The sequence below is a fragment of the Prionailurus viverrinus genome, chromosome A3 (assembly GCF_022837055.1).
Source record: "Prionailurus viverrinus isolate Anna chromosome A3, UM_Priviv_1.0, whole genome shotgun sequence".
Classification (NCBI taxonomy): Eukaryota; Metazoa; Chordata; class Mammalia; order Carnivora; family Felidae; genus Prionailurus; species Prionailurus viverrinus.
In genome coordinates this window covers 32,039,524-32,057,161 of record NC_062563.1, presented here as the reverse complement: position 1 = coordinate 32,057,161, position 17,638 = coordinate 32,039,524, and the positions used below count along the sequence as shown (strand labels likewise).

The window sequence follows — 17,638 nt, the reverse complement described above, 5'->3', positions numbered from 1 at the left end:
GTGGACCCCATCTCCTTGCTAACTATGTGTCTGAATTTTAACCATAGGTTTTGACAACTGGGCTAATTTGACTGAATCTTAAGGGTCAGCTCCTGGCTCCTATTTCACCCAGTAGCTAGAGAAGCCAGGTCCTGGGTTCACCCTCAGACCTCTGTAAGCAACCTGCCATACTCCATCGGTTCTTGAGGTAGTCAACCATACTCTGAGGTAAGCACAGGCTATCTAAGTGCAACCAACAGAAAGGGAGTACTAGGGCTGGGTGCAGCCCAATGCTGAGATACCTTGGGTGACTATCAGCTGGAAAACTTTGACTGTGTTCACCAATCTCTAGAAGATCAACTTCCTTACAAAACACAACAGCAAACAAGCAAGCCAAGAATGCAAGTTGGCTTGGGAGCTGGATATGTTAAAAAGCAGAGCTAGAACAGTAGCCATCAGAACACCAACAGAGACCAATGTAAAGGTAGGCCGTGTCTCTGAGCAAACAACAGATCCAGAGTTATCAGAACTAGATTAAAATGTGGGCAAAATCTGCTGAAGGGCTGTGGGGGAGAGAATCTGTGAGCATGCAGTAAAGGGAAGGAAAGTGGATCTTACTTATATATACTTTTTTAAATTTTAGTTTTTAAATGTTTATTTATTTTTGAGAGGGAGAGAGAGGGAGAGCCAGGCAGAGGCAGAGAGAGAGGGAGAGAGAATCCCAAGCAGGCTCCATGCTGACAGTGCAGAGCCCAACACGGGCCCAACACGAACCATGACATCATGACCTGAGCCAAAATCAAGGGTCAGCCCTGTAACTGAATGAGTCACCCAGGTGCCCCGGATCCTATTATTTATTTATTTATTTATTTATTTATTTACTTACTTACTTAAGATTTTATGTATTTTTTTTATTTTTTTTAATGTTTATTTATTTTTGAGAGCAAGAGAGACAGAGCATGAGCGGGAGAGGGGCAGAGAGAGGGAGACACAGAATCCGAAGCAGGCTCCAGGCTCTGAGCTGTCGGCACAGAGCCCGATGCAGGGCTCGAACCCACAGACCGTGAAATCATGACCTGAGCCAAAATCGCGGCTCAACTGACCGAGCCACCCAGGCACCCCCCCACCCCGGGTCCTCTTTATAAATAGAAAATCAAAACTCAAGACCATAGACAGTTTTGAGAAACTGGAGGTGCAAGATGGTCAGCCAAGAGCAAATCAGGCTGGGTGGTTAGGGCAGTGATTTCCCCCACAGTGTAGGACCGTCCACCTCAGCCATTTCACTGGCTGGTAATGGTCGGATTACCAGTGACAATCTTTCCTAAATTTACTTAGTAAAAATCTCTTTCTCACAAAAGGCAACCCTGAAATGTTTACAACAAAATAAATAGCTTCCCATGCTGTGTAAATTTCACTTAGATCAGAATTAAGTTCCTTTTGTGGTGGATACACCTGAGTGCATTTATTCCTGCCTGCTATAAACTATCCGCTACAAAGCTACTAAATACAAAGCTACTAAATATAAAGGTGGCTGCCTTCCATTGGGTTGGATCCTAGCGTAATCCCTGCTCCCATCATGATATCTTTCGGATATCATTTCCACTCAGTTCTTGGGAAGCTCTAGGTGATCTGGTCCAATTTTATTTTATTTTATTTTATTTTATTTTATTTTATTTTATTTTATTTTATTTTATTTTTTAAATTTTTTTGAATATTTATTTTTACTTTCGAGAGAGAGAAAAAAAGTGCAAGCGGGCGAGGGGCAGAGAGAGAAAGAGAGAGAGAGAGAGAGAGAGAGAGAGAGAGAGAGGCACAGAATCCAAAGCAGGCTCTAGACTCTGAGCTGTCAGCACAGAGTCTGACACAGGGCCAGATTCATAAACTGCAAGATCATGACCTGAGCCGAAGTCAGACACGTAACCGACTGAGCCACCCAGATGCCCCGATCTGGTCCAATTTTAAGCAACCATAACAAGTATCGTGAGTAATAAATAGTATAGCATACAAAAGTACTGCAGAATGGTGGACTGCACCACAAAATTAATATTGCTTTTAAATATGTAAGTCTGAATAAAATAGTATCAAAAACTTAATATTCCTCCCTAAAACTGCTCCCCCTCCAAAAATGAGTTGTTTGCTGTATCAAGTGAACAAACTTGCCTAGATTCATTTCTGGGCAATTCCTTATCTCAGTGATATCATCTATTTGGTTGTTTTCCAGGTTAGAAAAAGCAACTTTTTTCCAATAAAAATGTGATTTAAAACAGTGCCTTTGGGCTCAGCCCAGCTCCGCCATTTATTAAGTAACACTGGGCAGGCTTCCTAATGTCTCCACATCTACATTTCCTTATTTATAAAATAGGGTTGCTTTCTGCTTCTCAGGTTTGTGGTAAGAATTAAAAGTAGCAATCTTTGTGAACCACTTAGCATGGAGCCCAACAACAAAAAACCTGACAGGCAGCCAGGCTGCCATAAATGGGAGTGATCATTATTCCTGTATTCTAAGACATTCCGATGTCTAGCTCTGCCGAGAAAAGTAACCACAGAACCTTCGTTGGGGTAGTATGTGTAAACCAACATTAGTGTTTTAAACACATGCTGCAGATCAGGAGGCATGGCCACAGGGAAGAAGGAGGAGATAAGACTCCCAGATGCTAGGAATGGCTCCATTTGGAAAGGTCAAATTAGGGGGTAGGGTGCAGAGGGGGGGTGTGAGAATGTGTAGGGGTGGAAAACATAAATACGATGCATTTTAGGAACATCAGACACACAGAGTTTCCCACTCTCTCTTCTACCTATCCTCGATTCCTGAAATTAAACCATTCTTTAAGGTTAAGGCTAGGTATTCTTAAATGAAGACCATCATGGAAAAAAGCTGACACTTGAAGCTATTTGTCTCTGAGTCCAAGTTTCAAATCGTCTTTTGGGGAGGCTCTGAAGGGTGACATATGAAGGCCCAGGGCACGTAGGAATGCGGTGGAGGCCCAAGCAAGGAGAAGACAAAGTGAGAATTGGGCCTCCAGTTGGACTGGACCTACTTGGGTTTGGGGTGCATGTGTTCTATCCTAGCAGAAGTGGCTCAGATTTATATCACTGCACAATAGTTGATAACGCACTTTGCACACGTTAATGGCTGACAGTTGGGCCATGTCTCCATCAATTACACATTTTGACTTTTCTTCTGGGAGGCAGATGCAATCTGACAATCTCCTCCAACACTGATTGTGCTATGGGGCTAAATTCAGGCTTCACCTGATTCAGTGCTGCCTATGACTCCCACTCCTCATACATGGAACTTTCCAAAGTTACTCCTAACCAGCCTTAAGCTACATGTGTGGGCAGTGGAGAGGGGACCAGAGATGTTTTTACGTTGGGATCAGCTTCAGCCCTACATCCATACAAGCATATCTCTTAATGAAATACCAATAGCAGTTAACATTCACCCATTCATTCCTCATACAAGTATTTATTGAGTACCTGCTATCCTGGAATTTATATTCCAGGAGATGAATCAATTAAAGTCAAATCTAGGGTGCCCAGTGGCATTCCTGCCGAGGCAAAGAATAAAGCCAGGGAAGGGTACAACAAAGAACGTCAACAGGGAGGAGGGTGGCTGGCTCTTAGAGGTGGGAGGCAGAGGCCCCGCCCAGTGAGGATAAGAACAGTAGGAGGTCAGGGCAGAGACGTGGCAGACCCACGGCCCAGAGGGCATGGGTGCCATAGGACTTTGGCTTTTGCTCTGAGACAGATGAGAAGCCATGGGAGTTTTGCACCAAGGACTCACATGATCTGATTTGCATTTTTAAAAGGATCCTCTGGGGGCGCCTGGGTGGCGCAGTCGGTTGAGCGTCCGACTTCAGCCAGGTCACGATCTCACGGTCTGTGAGTTCGAGCCCCACGTCGGGCTCTGGGCTGATGGCTCAGAGCCTGGAGCCTGTTTCCGATTCTGTGTCTCCCTCTCTCTCTGCCCCTCCCCCGTTCATGCTCTGTCTCTCTCTGTCCCAAAAATAAATAAACGTTAAAAAAAAAAAAAAAAAAATTAAAAGGATCCTCTGGTGGATGTGTTGAGAAGAGAGTGTAGGAGGTCAAGGGCAGGTATGGAAAGAGCTAGTTAGGAGTTTGTAACAATAATCCAGAAGACAGGCAATAGTGGCAGCAGAGGGGGTGGCAAAACGGTTTAGATTCTAGATCTTACTCTGGCAGTAAAGCTGACAGTGATAGACTGGATGTGAGAGAGGTTGAGGATGACTCCAAAGTTTGGGCCTAAGTGAATGGATGGGTAAAAATGCTTTTTAGAGATGAGAAAGGGTCAACGAACAGGTGTGTATATACAAGGGGAAATGGACTGGGGAGGGGGTGGAGGAATTAGCAATTTGCTTTAGGATATATCAAATTCCAGGAGTCTAACAGAAATCTAAGTGATGATGTCAAGTACACAGAGCTCAGAGACATTAAGAAACATGCCCCAAGTCCCAGAGCCAGTAAGTGGGAGAGCTTTGGGCCCAGGTCTGTGGACCTCCAGGTCTGGACTGGGCAAAGAATGGGAAAGACAAGGGCTTTACAACCAGAGATGGTCAGTAACTACGTCAACAATCATCATTAAGCTTAAATAATAAACTTTTTGGCAATTCAGTCAGGGAAACTTGTAGAAAAGTTGTTCCCCAAATGCAGAGTATACTCTCTACGAGGAATACTGAGTGCCCTACTACTGTCCCCTGTAACATTTAACAGGCCCACATTGCTGCATTCTGAAGTTTTCGTTTTTATTTTATTTTTTAATTAATTTATTTATTCTGAGAGAGAGAGTGTGCACGTGCTCATGCGAGTGTATGCAGGGGAGGGTCAGAGAGAAAGGGAGAGAGAAAATCCCAGGCAGGCTCCATGCTGTCAGCACAGAGCCCAACGTGGGGCTCGAACTCACAAACCATGAGATCATGACCTGAGCTGTAATCAAGAGTCAGATGCTTAATCCACTGAGCCACCCAGGCACCCCAACTTTCTGAAGTTTTAAAAGAACAAAACAAAATTCAATTCCACCCTCTCCCTGTTGAACCTCTGAATGCAGTTGGATGGAGATTAGAAAGGTCCTCAGACAAAAAGGCCTCCAGGAAATAGCTCCTTGTGGTTACACCAGGGAGCTTGTCCTTTGAAGTCTCTCCCCACAGTTGTGCTTAGATAAGATGTTTTTCTACCCGAGACAATGAATCATTCCTCAGAGAGGTGCTATTGGAAAAGAGAGAAACAAACAACCACATACCTGTATGTATTGAGGGGGGGGGGGGGGTGTCAGTGTTAGCTTGTTTCAAACCCTGTTTCTTACCTGGATCTGCATCAGAAGAGCAAGCACTAGAAAGGGCTTCTACAGAACTAAAAGCCTCACTGTCGGCCTCTTGGTGGGGTCTCTGCAGCACATAATCTCTTATGTCATAAACTGTTGGCAAATCCAAGGCACTGCTCTCCTCGGACTGGCTGCCTGGAGTGGCTTCCTGGGTCGCCATAGTCCTGCTGTGGAAAAAATAATTCAATACAAGAGGCATTGCCTAAGAGGAGGCCCCCATTTCAGTCACAGCTTGAAGGACTAAAGTCCCAGCGCCTTAAAGGCCAAACAATACTTTGGCCAGAATACTTTCCCATTAGTAACAGTCTTCCTTGTGCTTACTTTAGACCCAGTATTTGTTTACCATGTTTCTTCATCATGAGAAACAAATACTCTCGACACAGAAAGATTAACAATTTCAGCTGGAGAATAAACCGTATGTCTGATAAGGATGAAGCACTGTGCAACACGATAATCCAAGGACTACAAGAATATGTAATGAGAAGAGAGACTGTCTATGATACATTATGTGGAAAAAAGATTTTTAAACAATAGGTAGGGTTTGATCCAGACTTTATAAAATGCAGAATCATGTGTGGGGTGTATGTGTGTGTGTGTGTGTGTGTGTGTGTGTGTGTGTGTGTATGTTTGTGTAAGTGAGAAATACACATATCTATAGCTAGAAAAAAAGCATCTTGAAGGATAAATCCCAAATAAACTTCAATGGTAATTAATTCAGTGGTTTAATTGCTGACTAGTGAGATTACGGGTGACTTGTATTTTTATCTGTGGTCTAGTCAAACATGCATTCAGTCAATGATTTAACACACCAGGCCCGGGTATACAAAGGTGAATGTAATAGACCCTTCCTTCAAGTTGCTCACAGTTTGGGATGATGTAAACGCACCAACATACCATGTAAACACAACGACAAGACAGAGAAGAACCCAGAAAGCAACAGTAAGTTTTCTGGAGAAGGTCATCTCCAAGCATGGGGCAGGCCAGGCCAATGCCTGGGGGACAGCACAAATGCAAGTAGAACCAGCTTGGGCAACCACAAGTGCCATGGGGTGCTGGGAGTTTAAAGTGAGAGTCAAAGAACAATCGCACATGGGTAACTGGGGAGAGACAAACCTTGTGGTTTCAGCTGGATGGCTGTGGGGCTCTTCTGTTCCCAGCTCTGGGAAGGACAGCGAGGCTTGGCTGTTGATAGCCACTTGGATGCACAAACGCTCCGGCTGAGCTTTCGAGACCACAAAGGTGCTTTATTGGGTTCATCACTTGGACATTTCTTGTTACATTGGTGTTCCTAAAAAAAAAAAAATAAAATAAAATTAGGTGCTCCTCATTCTCCCTCCCCAGGTAGACCCCGATCTACTTGTGGGTACTGGATTCTCTGTTGGAAGGTTCTTTACAGTGCATTCAGCTCTGCCCACCTCTCTATAAAATAACTATGGGCCTGGGGAGAGCCTAAACCCTCTGCAACTCTCTGCCTCATAAATTTCTGTCATCAATAAATCATATTGTAGCCAACACCAGGCGTCATGACTGCCGTGGGCCACCACGTGCCACGCAGAGGAGTTTACACGGTCAGATCTGCAGATTTGGCAGCTGGATGGGAGATGACTTTATAGGGCTTCACCCCAGTGGCCAGCAATCTTAGAAGCAACAGGAATTCATTCAGCTGCCATGGTCCTGGTGAGAGACAAGGAGCATGTGAACTAGGGTAGGGGTAATCAAGAGCAGGGGGCAGATTAAGAACATATGTAGGAACTAAAACGAGAGTAGAACTTCATCACTGAACAGGTAAAGGGGCTAAAGAGAAAGAGAGTCAATGAGGAATGGCAGCTTTAATGACTGGGTTGCTTTATCTAACTGCGTTAGAGAAGGAATAGTTTTCGGAGGGGGTGGTATTCCAAATTATGGAATACTGTACAGCTGTTAAGATGACAGTTGGAACCTGAAAGATCTCAAAGACATATGTTTGAATGAAACAAGCAATTTCAGAATAACAGGAACAGTATAATAATAAGGGTAGATAACATTTATCCAGTGCTTGTTGGGTGCCAAGCACTGTGTGAAGAGTTTCATCTGCAGTAGCCCCATGAAGCAGGCAATCCTACCACGACCCTCATTTACAATCAGACAGTCAGACACAGAGAGAAGTCGAGTAACTTGCCCAAAGAAACTTCATCTAGAAAATGCCAATCTGGAATGAACCCACCTCCCAGACCTCCCAGCCTCCTGTGTCTGCACAGCCCAAAGGACCACCCTATCAGGCAAAGATAGGGTGTGTATAAAAATATATCAACAGAGAGGCCTGGCAAGATTCTTCTTGTTTGAGGACAACGGTCGCATGCTGTTGTGGACATTCGCCCATGCAGAGAGTGAGCCAAGAGAGCAAGCAGCTGATTGCTTCTGAAAGAAGCAGAGGGATCAAGGTTCCCAAAGAAGCAAGAACATCCTGTCTCTTCACACATATTACATTAGCCAACCAAGCCTGAAGTTTCATCAAACACCTCCGCCACAGGCATCTGTGTCTCTTCCTTCTCCCCTCGTGTTAACAAACACTGCTCTGGAGGCTTCTGGAAGGGAACAAATAGTTCAGTGAAGGACAGCAGTACATCCTGCCTGCCTGAAAAGGAGCCTTGACATTGACCATCAAGCAAGAGTGTCATTAGTGATACAAGCAGCAGATGGATGTGATATCTCTCTTTTCTTTTAGAAATCACTGGTATTAAATGTCAAATATATTCCAAACTGGGCATTTGAACAAAAAAAAAAAAAAAAAAAAAAAAAAAGGAAGAAAGGAAGGAAAGAAGGAAAGAAGGAAGGAAGAAAGAAAAAAGAAAGTCTACTGAAAGGCAGAATCTGGTTTATTGCAAAGTAAGAAACTGTGCATGCAAAACATTCTTTGGAATTCTGAAGTTGCCCAGGAGAAAGCAAGTAATAGGTACAGATGAGACCCTTCCTATGGCCTGTAACCACCTAAGCTGACAAGTACGATGCAATGATTATCTCTGCCCTAAAACTTTTAACACGGGGTTCCACTTCCTTCTCCAGAAGAGCTTATTTTCCTCTTAAAAGTACTGGGGGTACCTGGCTGGCTCAGTCAAGAGAGCATGCGGCTCTCGATCTCACGGTTGTGAGTTTGAGCCCCACATTGTGTGTAGAGATTGCTTAAAAGGATCTTTCAAAAAAAAAAAAAAGTGCCGAGGCACCTGGGTGGCTCAGTCTGTTAAGGCTTCCAACTCTTGGTTTCGGCTCAGGTCATGATCTCATGGTTTCATGGGTTCAAGCCCCCATCGGGCTCTGCGCTGGCAGTGTGGAACCTGCTTTGGATTCTCGCTCTCCTTTTCTCTCTGCCCTTTCCCTACTTGCCCTGTCTCTGTCTCTCTCAAAATAAATAAATAAAACTTAAAAAAAATAAAAAAGGCTTTAATTATACAATCTAAGTGTTCTTTTCCAATACCATAGGGGCACAGGCACAAGATGTCTCTTGGTACATCAAAACCTGCTTACCGAGAGAAGACAGCCATTCTCCCATGACTACAGATTCTTACCAACTTATAAATCCAAGTCAGTCAGGGTCCTCAGATAAAAAGCTGTTTAGCTTCATCTCTTTTTTCAGCCAAAGGTCTTCCCTCCCTTCATGTTTTTACAGTGAAAAGTTTCAAACATAAAGAAAACTGGAAACAATTATCTGATGAACATTCCTATAGCTACCGTCTAGATTTCACAATTAACATCATACTATGATTTTCTTTATCATAAAACTATCCACCTGTCCAGGTCTTTATTCATCTGTTAATTCTTCTTTTTTTACATATTTCCAGTGACGTGTAATGAAAGGTTCTGAGTTAGTGCCCGGTACAATCAATTTGCATTTCCAAATGCTCACACTGTTAGCTAAGTGAAGCGTGAGTCAGAGGAGGGTCAAAGTGGAGCAAGGAGCACAGCTGGGAAGCTCTGCAGAGCAGTCCAGAGATACACAGGGTCTCTGAAGTTAGAGAGTCACTTTTTAGCTGTGTCACCTTACGCAAGTCACTAACGTCTGTTTCCTCTATCGATAAAAATGGCTTGATGCCTGTGCTTACCTCATAGGGTTGTCATAGGAATTATATGAAATTAATGGATGGAAAATACTCAGTAGAGAATGCATGCTCAATAATATCTAGATCCAATAAGTCAAATAGTAATAATTAGAAAACAATTTACAGGCTTCCATCTTCCCAGTCTACCTCCTATCCATTTGCCCTTCTATTTCCCATTCAGTAGCCATCTTACTTCTTTCATTCTTATCCAGTGTATTTTATAGTCCATTATCTTGTCAGTACCCTAAACTTCCCTTCCCGAACCATTGTGTTCTTTTATCACACCCGTTTGGCAAAACCCTCGCCTAGATGAACTCAGTTTATCTCCCCCCTCTGCAGGGCTAGACATGAGTCACTGAATAGAGCAAGCTGGCTCACTCTAACTGAATAAACATCAACTAGAAATGGGCTGTTTGGCCACATGAATCTTGAGATGTTTATCTCATTACTTCCTCTTCCCCTCTCCTTGACTCTTGTGCTTTCTCCTGTCTTCTTCAACTCAGACGCTTCCCATCTGCCACACGCCTTCCTGCTCTTTTCAGTAGATCTGCTCACTTCCTAACCGACAAAGGAAACAGAATCCAGCAGAGAGGAACTTCCTCCACCACCCATCAAGCAGAACAAAGTCTCCGACGTCTGCACACTGCTTCACTCCTCTTCACAACACAGAGCTGTCCCTCCTGTGGCAAAGTCCAACCCCTCCACCTGCACCTTAAATCCTGCTCTCTAGACCCTTCAACAAGCCCTCAGTGACAACAACCCCTTCTCTCACTTCTCTCCCACTGGATCTTCACTTAGATTTTTCAATATGCCCAAATTGCTCCCATTTTCAACAAAACCTAGCATGTAAGAGAATGTCCTTGTTCTTTGGAAATGCCACTCAAACATCAATTGGTAGGGGGAAAGGTGTGCACAACACACTCTCAAATAGCGCTGTGTGTGTGTGTGTGTGTGTGTGTGTGTGAGAGAGAGAGAGAGAGAGAGAGAGAGAGAGAGAGAGAGAGAGAGAGAATGGTAAAGTAAATTGATGGGGCAAGTATAGACAGCTGGTGAATCTGGAAAATGCTATTTGGGAGTTCCTTGTACAAGTCTTGCAATTTTTTGAAGGTATAAAATCATATCAACATTAAAAGTTGTCAAGAAGTGGTGCCTGGGTGGCTCAGTCGGTTATAGCGTCTGTCCAACTTACAGCTCAGATCACGATCTCATGGTTTGTGAGTTCGAGCCCTGCATGGAGTTCTCTGCTGTCAGCACAGAACCTTCTTTGGATCCTCTGTCCCTCTCTCTCTCTCTTTCTCTGCCCCTCCCCCACTCCTTCTCTCTCCCCCCACCCTCTCAAAATTAAATAAACTTTTTTTTAAAGTTGTCAAGAAAGTGGGGTGCCTGGGTGGCTCAGCTGGTCAAGCAACAGACTCTTGATTTCAGCTCTGGTCATGATCTCATGGTTCATGAGTTGAGACCCATATTGGGCTCCACGTTGCTTGCTTGGGATTCTTTCTCTCCCTCTCTCTCTGCCCCTCCTTGGCTCCCGTGTGCAAGCACACACTCTCTCTCTCTCTCTCTCTCTCTCTCTCTCTCTCTCTCTCTCTCTCTCAAACAAAGGTTGTCAAGAAAGAAAGAAAAGTGAAACGGAAATCTTTGACACCTGCACTCCCCACAGCCAGTCTCCTCTCCTATCCACAAAATTCTCAAAAGTCTAAATTGGTTCATTTCCTCATCTCCACCAACTCAATCACTCTAGCATACGACTTCTAGAAACTCCTTCTTCTGCCATCCTTTGTTTGCTTTCCAGGGAACCACTCTCCTGTCTTCCCATCTCTTTGCCTTTGTTCCTTCCATCCTGCTCTGTGGCTCATCCTCCATCCGCAACTGGACTTTCTCCATGTTTAGCCCAAGGCTCTCTCCTCTTCTTTCCTCCTCTGAGACATTAATCACCATCCAGAAATTTCTCTCTAGCCCAGATCCTCCACCGCCAGGCCCCACTGCTTTCCAGGCTTCAAGCATAATGGCTTTTCTTCAGGTTCTCCAATAAGCCCCACTTCCTCCCACTATACTTGTCATTCCCTTCCCTAAATAACTCTTCTAAAAAATGGAAGAGGAGCAAACACTTCCCAATTTGGTCTAAGCTCAGTATCAGCCTGATACTAAATCAAGACAAAGACACCACAAAAAACTACAGACCAATACTATGAATACAGACACAAAAATCCTTGATAGAATACTAACAAACCAAACCCAGCAAAATACAAAAAGGATTAGACTCCACGGCCAAGTGGAACTTAACCTTAGGAATTCAAAGTTGTTCTAACATCTCAAGATGAATCAATGTAATATACTATATTAGAATAAAGGACAAAAAGAATAAGGGACAAAAACCACAACACACACACACACACACACACACACACACACACAGCATTTGATAAAGTCAAACACTCTTTCATGATCAAACCACTCAACAACTAGAAATAGAAAGGAACTTCCTCAGTCTGATAAAGGGTATTTTTTGACAAAAAATTGCATAGCTAGCAGTATATTTTGTGGTAAAATGTTTTCCCCTTAAGATCAGGAACAAGACAATGATGCCTTCTCTGATCACTTCTATTCAACATTATACTGGAGGTTTTAGCTAGCACAATGAGGCAAGAAAGTGAAATAAAAGTCTTCTATATTAGAGAGAAGTAAAACTATTTCTATTAGCAGAAGGTGTGATTTTGTGGATAGAAAATCTCAAGGAGGGGCGCCTGGGTGGCTCAGTCGGTTAAGCATCCGACTTCGGTCATGATCTCACAGTCCATGAGTTCGAGCCCCGCGTTGGGCTCTGTGCTGACAGCTCAGAGCCTGGAGCCTGTTTCGGATTCTGTGTCTCCCTCTCTCTCTGACCCTCCCCCGTTCATGCTCTATCTCTCTGTCTCAAAAATAAATAAATGTTAAAAAAAATTTAAAAAAAGAAAAAAGAAAATCTCAAGGAATCCACTTAAAAAACTGGTAGAACCATGAAACAAGTTAAACAAGATTACTGGATACAAGATCAATATAGTAAAATTGTATGCAAATGATTTTAAACTGCCAATAAAAAATATGTAAAAATACTGTGTAAATATTTACATACACTAGCAATAAATAATCCTAAAATTAAATTAAGAACATAACTCCATTTACAATAGCATCAAAAAAGATTAAGGGGCGCCTGTGTAGCTCAGTTTGGTTGAGTGTCCAACTCTTCATTTCGACTCTGTCATGATCTCACAGTTTGTGGGACTGAGGGCCTCAAGGGGCTCTGTGCTGACAGTGCGGAGCTTGCTTGGGATTCTTTCTCTCCCTCTCTCTCTGCCCCTCCCATTCTCACACTCTCCCCCCAAAATAATACACTTAAGAAAAAAAACAGCATCAAAAAAGAATAAAATACTTAGGAACATAGTTAATAAAAATATGTGAGACAGGCACAATGAAAACTGAAAAAAAAATTTTTGAAAGTGGGGCTCCTGGATGGTTCAGTCAGTAGAGCATATGACTCATGATCTCGGGGTTATAAGTTTGAGTTCCACGTTGGATGTAGAGATTACTTAAAAATAAAATCTTTTTAAAAAGAGTTGAAAGAAATTAAAAATCTAAATGAATGGAAACACATCTAATATTTTAATATTTTAAGATGGCAATATGGCTTGAATTGATCTATAGATCAATGTAATTCTTAGTTGCATCTCAGTTGTGTGTGTGTTTTTTTCTACTTGCAGACATTGACAAAAGTACTTAAAAAATTCATACAGAAATTCAAGGGACCCACAATAGCTAAAACAATCCTGGAAAAGAACAAAGTTGGAGGATTCATGTTTTTTTTTTTTTTTAATTTCAAAACTTAGTAAAAAGCCACACTAATCAAGACTGTGAGTACTGGCATAAGGATGGACATATAGATCAGTGGAATAGAACTGAGAGTCCAGAAGTAAAATGTACAGTTATGGTCAACTGATTTTCCACAGGGTGCCAAGACATAGGAAAAGGAAAGGGCAGTCTTTTCACTGAGACAAATGGATATCCACATACAAAGTTGCCAGCACTTTGGAAAACAGTTTGGTAGTTCTTCAAAAGGTTAAACAGGTTACACTTTGACCTGGGAAGTCCACTGCTAGGCATATGCTCAAGAGACATAAAAACATATATCCAGGGGTGCCTGGGTGGCTCAGTTGGTTAAAGCATCCAACTTTGGCTCAGGTCATGATCTCATGGTTCATGAGTTTGAGTGCCGCATCGGGCTCTGTGCTGACAGCTCAGAGCCTGAAGCCTGCTTCAGATTCTGTGTCTCCCTCTTTCTCTGCTCCTCCCCTGCTTGCACTCTGTCTCTCTTTCTCAAAAATAAATAAACATTAAAAAAATTTTTTTAAAAACATATGTCCACACAAACATTACACAAATGTTCACAGTAGCCTTTTTTTTTAAATTTGTTTTTAATGTTTGTTTATTTTTGAGAGAGAGACAGTGTGAGCAGGGGAGGGGCAGAGAGAGAGGGAGACACAGAATCGGAAGCAGGCTCCTGGCTACGAGCTGTCAGCACAGAGCCCAAGGCAGGGCTCGAACCTATGAACCATGAGATCATTGAACTGAGCCAAAGTTGGACGCTTAACCAACTGAGCACCCTTCAGCAGCTTTATCCACAATAGGCAATAAGTGGAAACAATCCAAATGTCCATCAATTGATAAATGGATGAATAAAATGTAGTATATGCACACATGGAATATTTTTCAGCTTTATAAAAGAATTAAGTTCGAATACATGCCACATGTATACTTAGTGATAAAAACCTAGTGTTAAAAAACAAGACAACAGATCCAAAATGGTTTTGCTTGTGCTAAACCCCACAACCAATCAGGAATCACCTCATCAGCACTAGTTGGGTAATCTGCCAGATAGAACCTTGCCATCCCCTAAAGAGGAGTAACCATGCAATAACCAACCTGCTTTTTTGGCCTAGTATCACTTTCTTGTTCCTGCTCCCTTCTGCCTATAAGTCTCTCATTTTGTTCAACTCCTCAGAGCTCCTTTCTATCTGCTAGACTGGATCCTGCCCAATTCAAATTGCTTTTTGACTCAAATTAACTTAGAATTTTAAATATGCCTCAGTTTATCTTTTAACACTAGTAAAGAAAGACCACATGTTGTATGATTTTATTTGTATCAAATGTCCAAATTGACAAATCTATAGAAAGTAGACTAGTAACTGCCTAGAACTGGAAGGTCAAAGTGAATGGAGACTGCTAAGGGGCACAGGGCATTTCTTGGGGTGATGGAAATGTTCTAAAATTAGATTGGGGGGGGGTGTGCCTGGGTGGCTAAGTCAGTTAAGCATCCCGCTCTTGATTCTGGTTCAGGACTCAGGTCATATACAGGTCATAATCTCATGGTTCATGGGCTGGAACCCCTGATGGGCTTTGCAATGACAGTACAGAGCCTGCTTGGGATTCTCTCTCTGCTCCTGCCCTCCTTGACCGTGCACTCTCTCTCTCTCTCTCTCTCTCATTCTCTCTAAATAAATAAACTTTAAAAAATAAAGATAAAAATAGATTGTAGGAATGGCTGCACAATTCTGGGAATATATGAAAAGCCACTGAATTTTACATCTTAAACAGGCGAATTTTATTATATGTATTTATTGCTTTAAAAAGCTGCTTTTTAAAAAGGAGAAGAACCCAAGGGCATCCGGTCACACTGCCTGCAAATTTACGGGGTTTCCCCAAAGAGGTGTCTGCAGAGGCCATGTGTTCTTGGGGTGGAGGAGGGGTGGTACGGGAAATTGGAAGTGTGCCAGGGGAAGCCGCCATAACTTCCCAACTATGAGACTGATCTGATAACAATGCCTAGACTCCCTGCCGATTCCCAATCCCAGGGCACTCCTTGTTCCACGAAGACAACTGATAGAGAAAAATTGCAAAGTCCCGTTTACACTCACCGACCGGCAACAGCAGCACATCCAAATCCGGAAGCGGAGGCGCCATATTTGTTATGGGAAAAGAGGGTTTGAAAGGAAGTCACTGGAGCCACCTTTGCTGAGGGCAAGTAAGGGCAATAGAATGTAGCTACCGCCATCTTGACTGAGGGCATTGGCCAAGCCAGTGAAATTTTGCGCCCTTGACTAAACTTTACCAAAGGCTTATTGGTAAATGCTCTTGGTGGACGTTGAAGAAAACAGGAAACATTTTTAATTTTAAAAATTTAAATGCCTACGTTTTAAAAAACATAAAGAGTAGAGAGAAATTAACAAAGAGAATGAAAATATTTTAGTATGTTGCATGCGACTTAGCCATACACCAGTGCCAGAATTGCAGGATCACAGAAAGGAGACTGAAGGTCATTGTCCCATTTCACCATCTTCTTGAAAGAGTCTTGTACACTCACATCCTCCTACAGATTCCTATCTTAGAATAGAATCCCATAATTTAGGGAGTCCTTCACTTGAGAAGAATTTTTTAAATAATGCTAGCTGAGGTTTGGCCAACCACATGCTGAATTTGAAGACAAATAAAAATAGAAGCAGAAGTAAAAACATATTCAGACAAACCTAACACAGCAACTGTAAATTTCATTTTTTCTTCCAGCATTGGTAGTCAAAATGTATAGATTCAATTTTCACCCTTTTTCACATAATATATATTATAAAATATTATTATTATTATTATTATTATTTGAGGGAGAGAGAGAATGTGTGTGAGCTGGGAAGTGGGAGAGGGAAAGGGAGAAAATCTTGAGCAGGCTCCACGCTAAGTGTGGAGGTTGTGGGGAGAACTCCATCCCAGGACCCTGGGATCTGACCTGAGCTGAAATCAAGAGTCGTCGCTCAACCAATTGAGCCACCCAGGTGCCCTAAAAACATTCTTCTAAAGTAACACAAATTGTGATTAGAGAAAGCCTGGAATAATACTAAGTTACTTTCCTGTTTGTTTCATAAAATGACAAACTCAAATATAATTAAATGAAATTATCTGAATTATTATACAACCATTAAAGATGATAGAAAATACAGCAAAAAAAAAGAAAATCTGAGATCATGCATTGCATTCTCAGTTTCCATGTTTCATTGGTCTCCTCGAATCTCCATTCCTCAGTTTTTTTTGTATTTCTTGGTGTTGATGTTTTTTAAGATTCCAGGTCACTTATTTTGTGGAATGTCCCTCAACTGGAGTTTGTCTGATGCTTCAGCCTGGTTTCCAATGGCATTAAGCACTGTTGATCACACCTTCCCTCTGGAAAATGTTTTTTCCTGGGTTTCCCTGATACCACTTTCCTATTTTTCTTTTTCCTCTTTTAAAAATTCATTTAAATCTCCTTTATAAGCTCTTCTCTCTCTTCGTTGTGGGCCTTTCTCAGGATTCTGTCTTGAATCTTCTCCTTCCCATCTATGCTCATGATTCCCAAACCTCTAAGCCTCCTGAGAGGCTCCTCCTGAGATTCAAATCAACATATCCTTCAGTCACCTTTATTTCAAACTTCTCCCACCTCTCAGTCAACCTGCTCCTACCCCAGTGTCTCCTGTCTCAGTGAGTTGGACCATTTGGTTGCCAAAGCCAGAACGTTTTTTTTCCTCCTTTGTCAGCATGTCCTGTATACAACCATAACCCTGCTGATTCTTTTTCTTAGAGATCTACTGACTATTTCTTAATTCTCTCCATCCACACAGCAACTTTCTGAGTACAGCTCACCATTATCTGCCACCTGGATGACAACAGCTTTCCACCTCTCTTGCAGCCAGTTGTTTCTTTTGTTTTGTTTTAATGAAGTTTAAGCACACCACTCCCTTACGCTGGGGCTAAAGCTCAAACTTCTTTACTAGATTTAGAGGACCCTTATCCCTTATCTCCCACCACTATCCCCCAACCCTCCACCTGTACACTCTTTTCTTTTCCTTAAATACTCTGTGCTTGCCTGCTTTCGCCCCTGAGCTTTTTACATAGACAGTTTGCTTCCTTAGGGACACTCTTCTTTGGTCTTTCTCATCTTTCAGATCTCAGCTTTAGGGAATTCTTCCAGGAAACCTTCTCTGACTTTTCAAATGAAAGTTAGTTATCCCTCCTAAGAAGCCCTGCATTCCTCCATTTACCATGATTAAATTCCTTTGCCCTTTCTGTTTCTCCCACTAACTGTTACTGCCTTGAAGGCAAGGACTGTGTCTATTTCATATTTGTAGTCCAGATCCCAGCCCAGTGATTCAAAAGCATTTTTATATGCATGAATTAATAAGTCTCTTCCCAGGTG

General features: G+C 42.4%; 1 protein-coding gene across 6 annotated transcripts in view; it reads right to left on the bottom strand.

Annotated features, from left to right (window-relative positions):
• SHLD1 (shieldin complex subunit 1) overlaps window positions 1-17,638 on the bottom strand; it is a 96,745-nt gene that overhangs the window by 73,495 nt on the left and 5,612 nt on the right. For 2 of the 6 annotated variants that reach the window (XM_047851880.1, XM_047851881.1), the window contains exon 1: window positions 5,300-5,462. In XM_047851880.1, the coding sequence (XP_047707836.1) occupies window positions 5,300-5,311 (12 nt within the window). In that variant the 5' untranslated portion in view covers window positions 5,312-5,462. Of the gene's footprint in view, window positions 1-5,299; window positions 5,485-6,430; window positions 6,606-15,338; window positions 15,384-17,638 lie in introns of those variants that run through there. The other 4 variants (XM_047851876.1, XM_047851877.1, XM_047851879.1 and 1 more) reach the window with 4 other exon arrangements.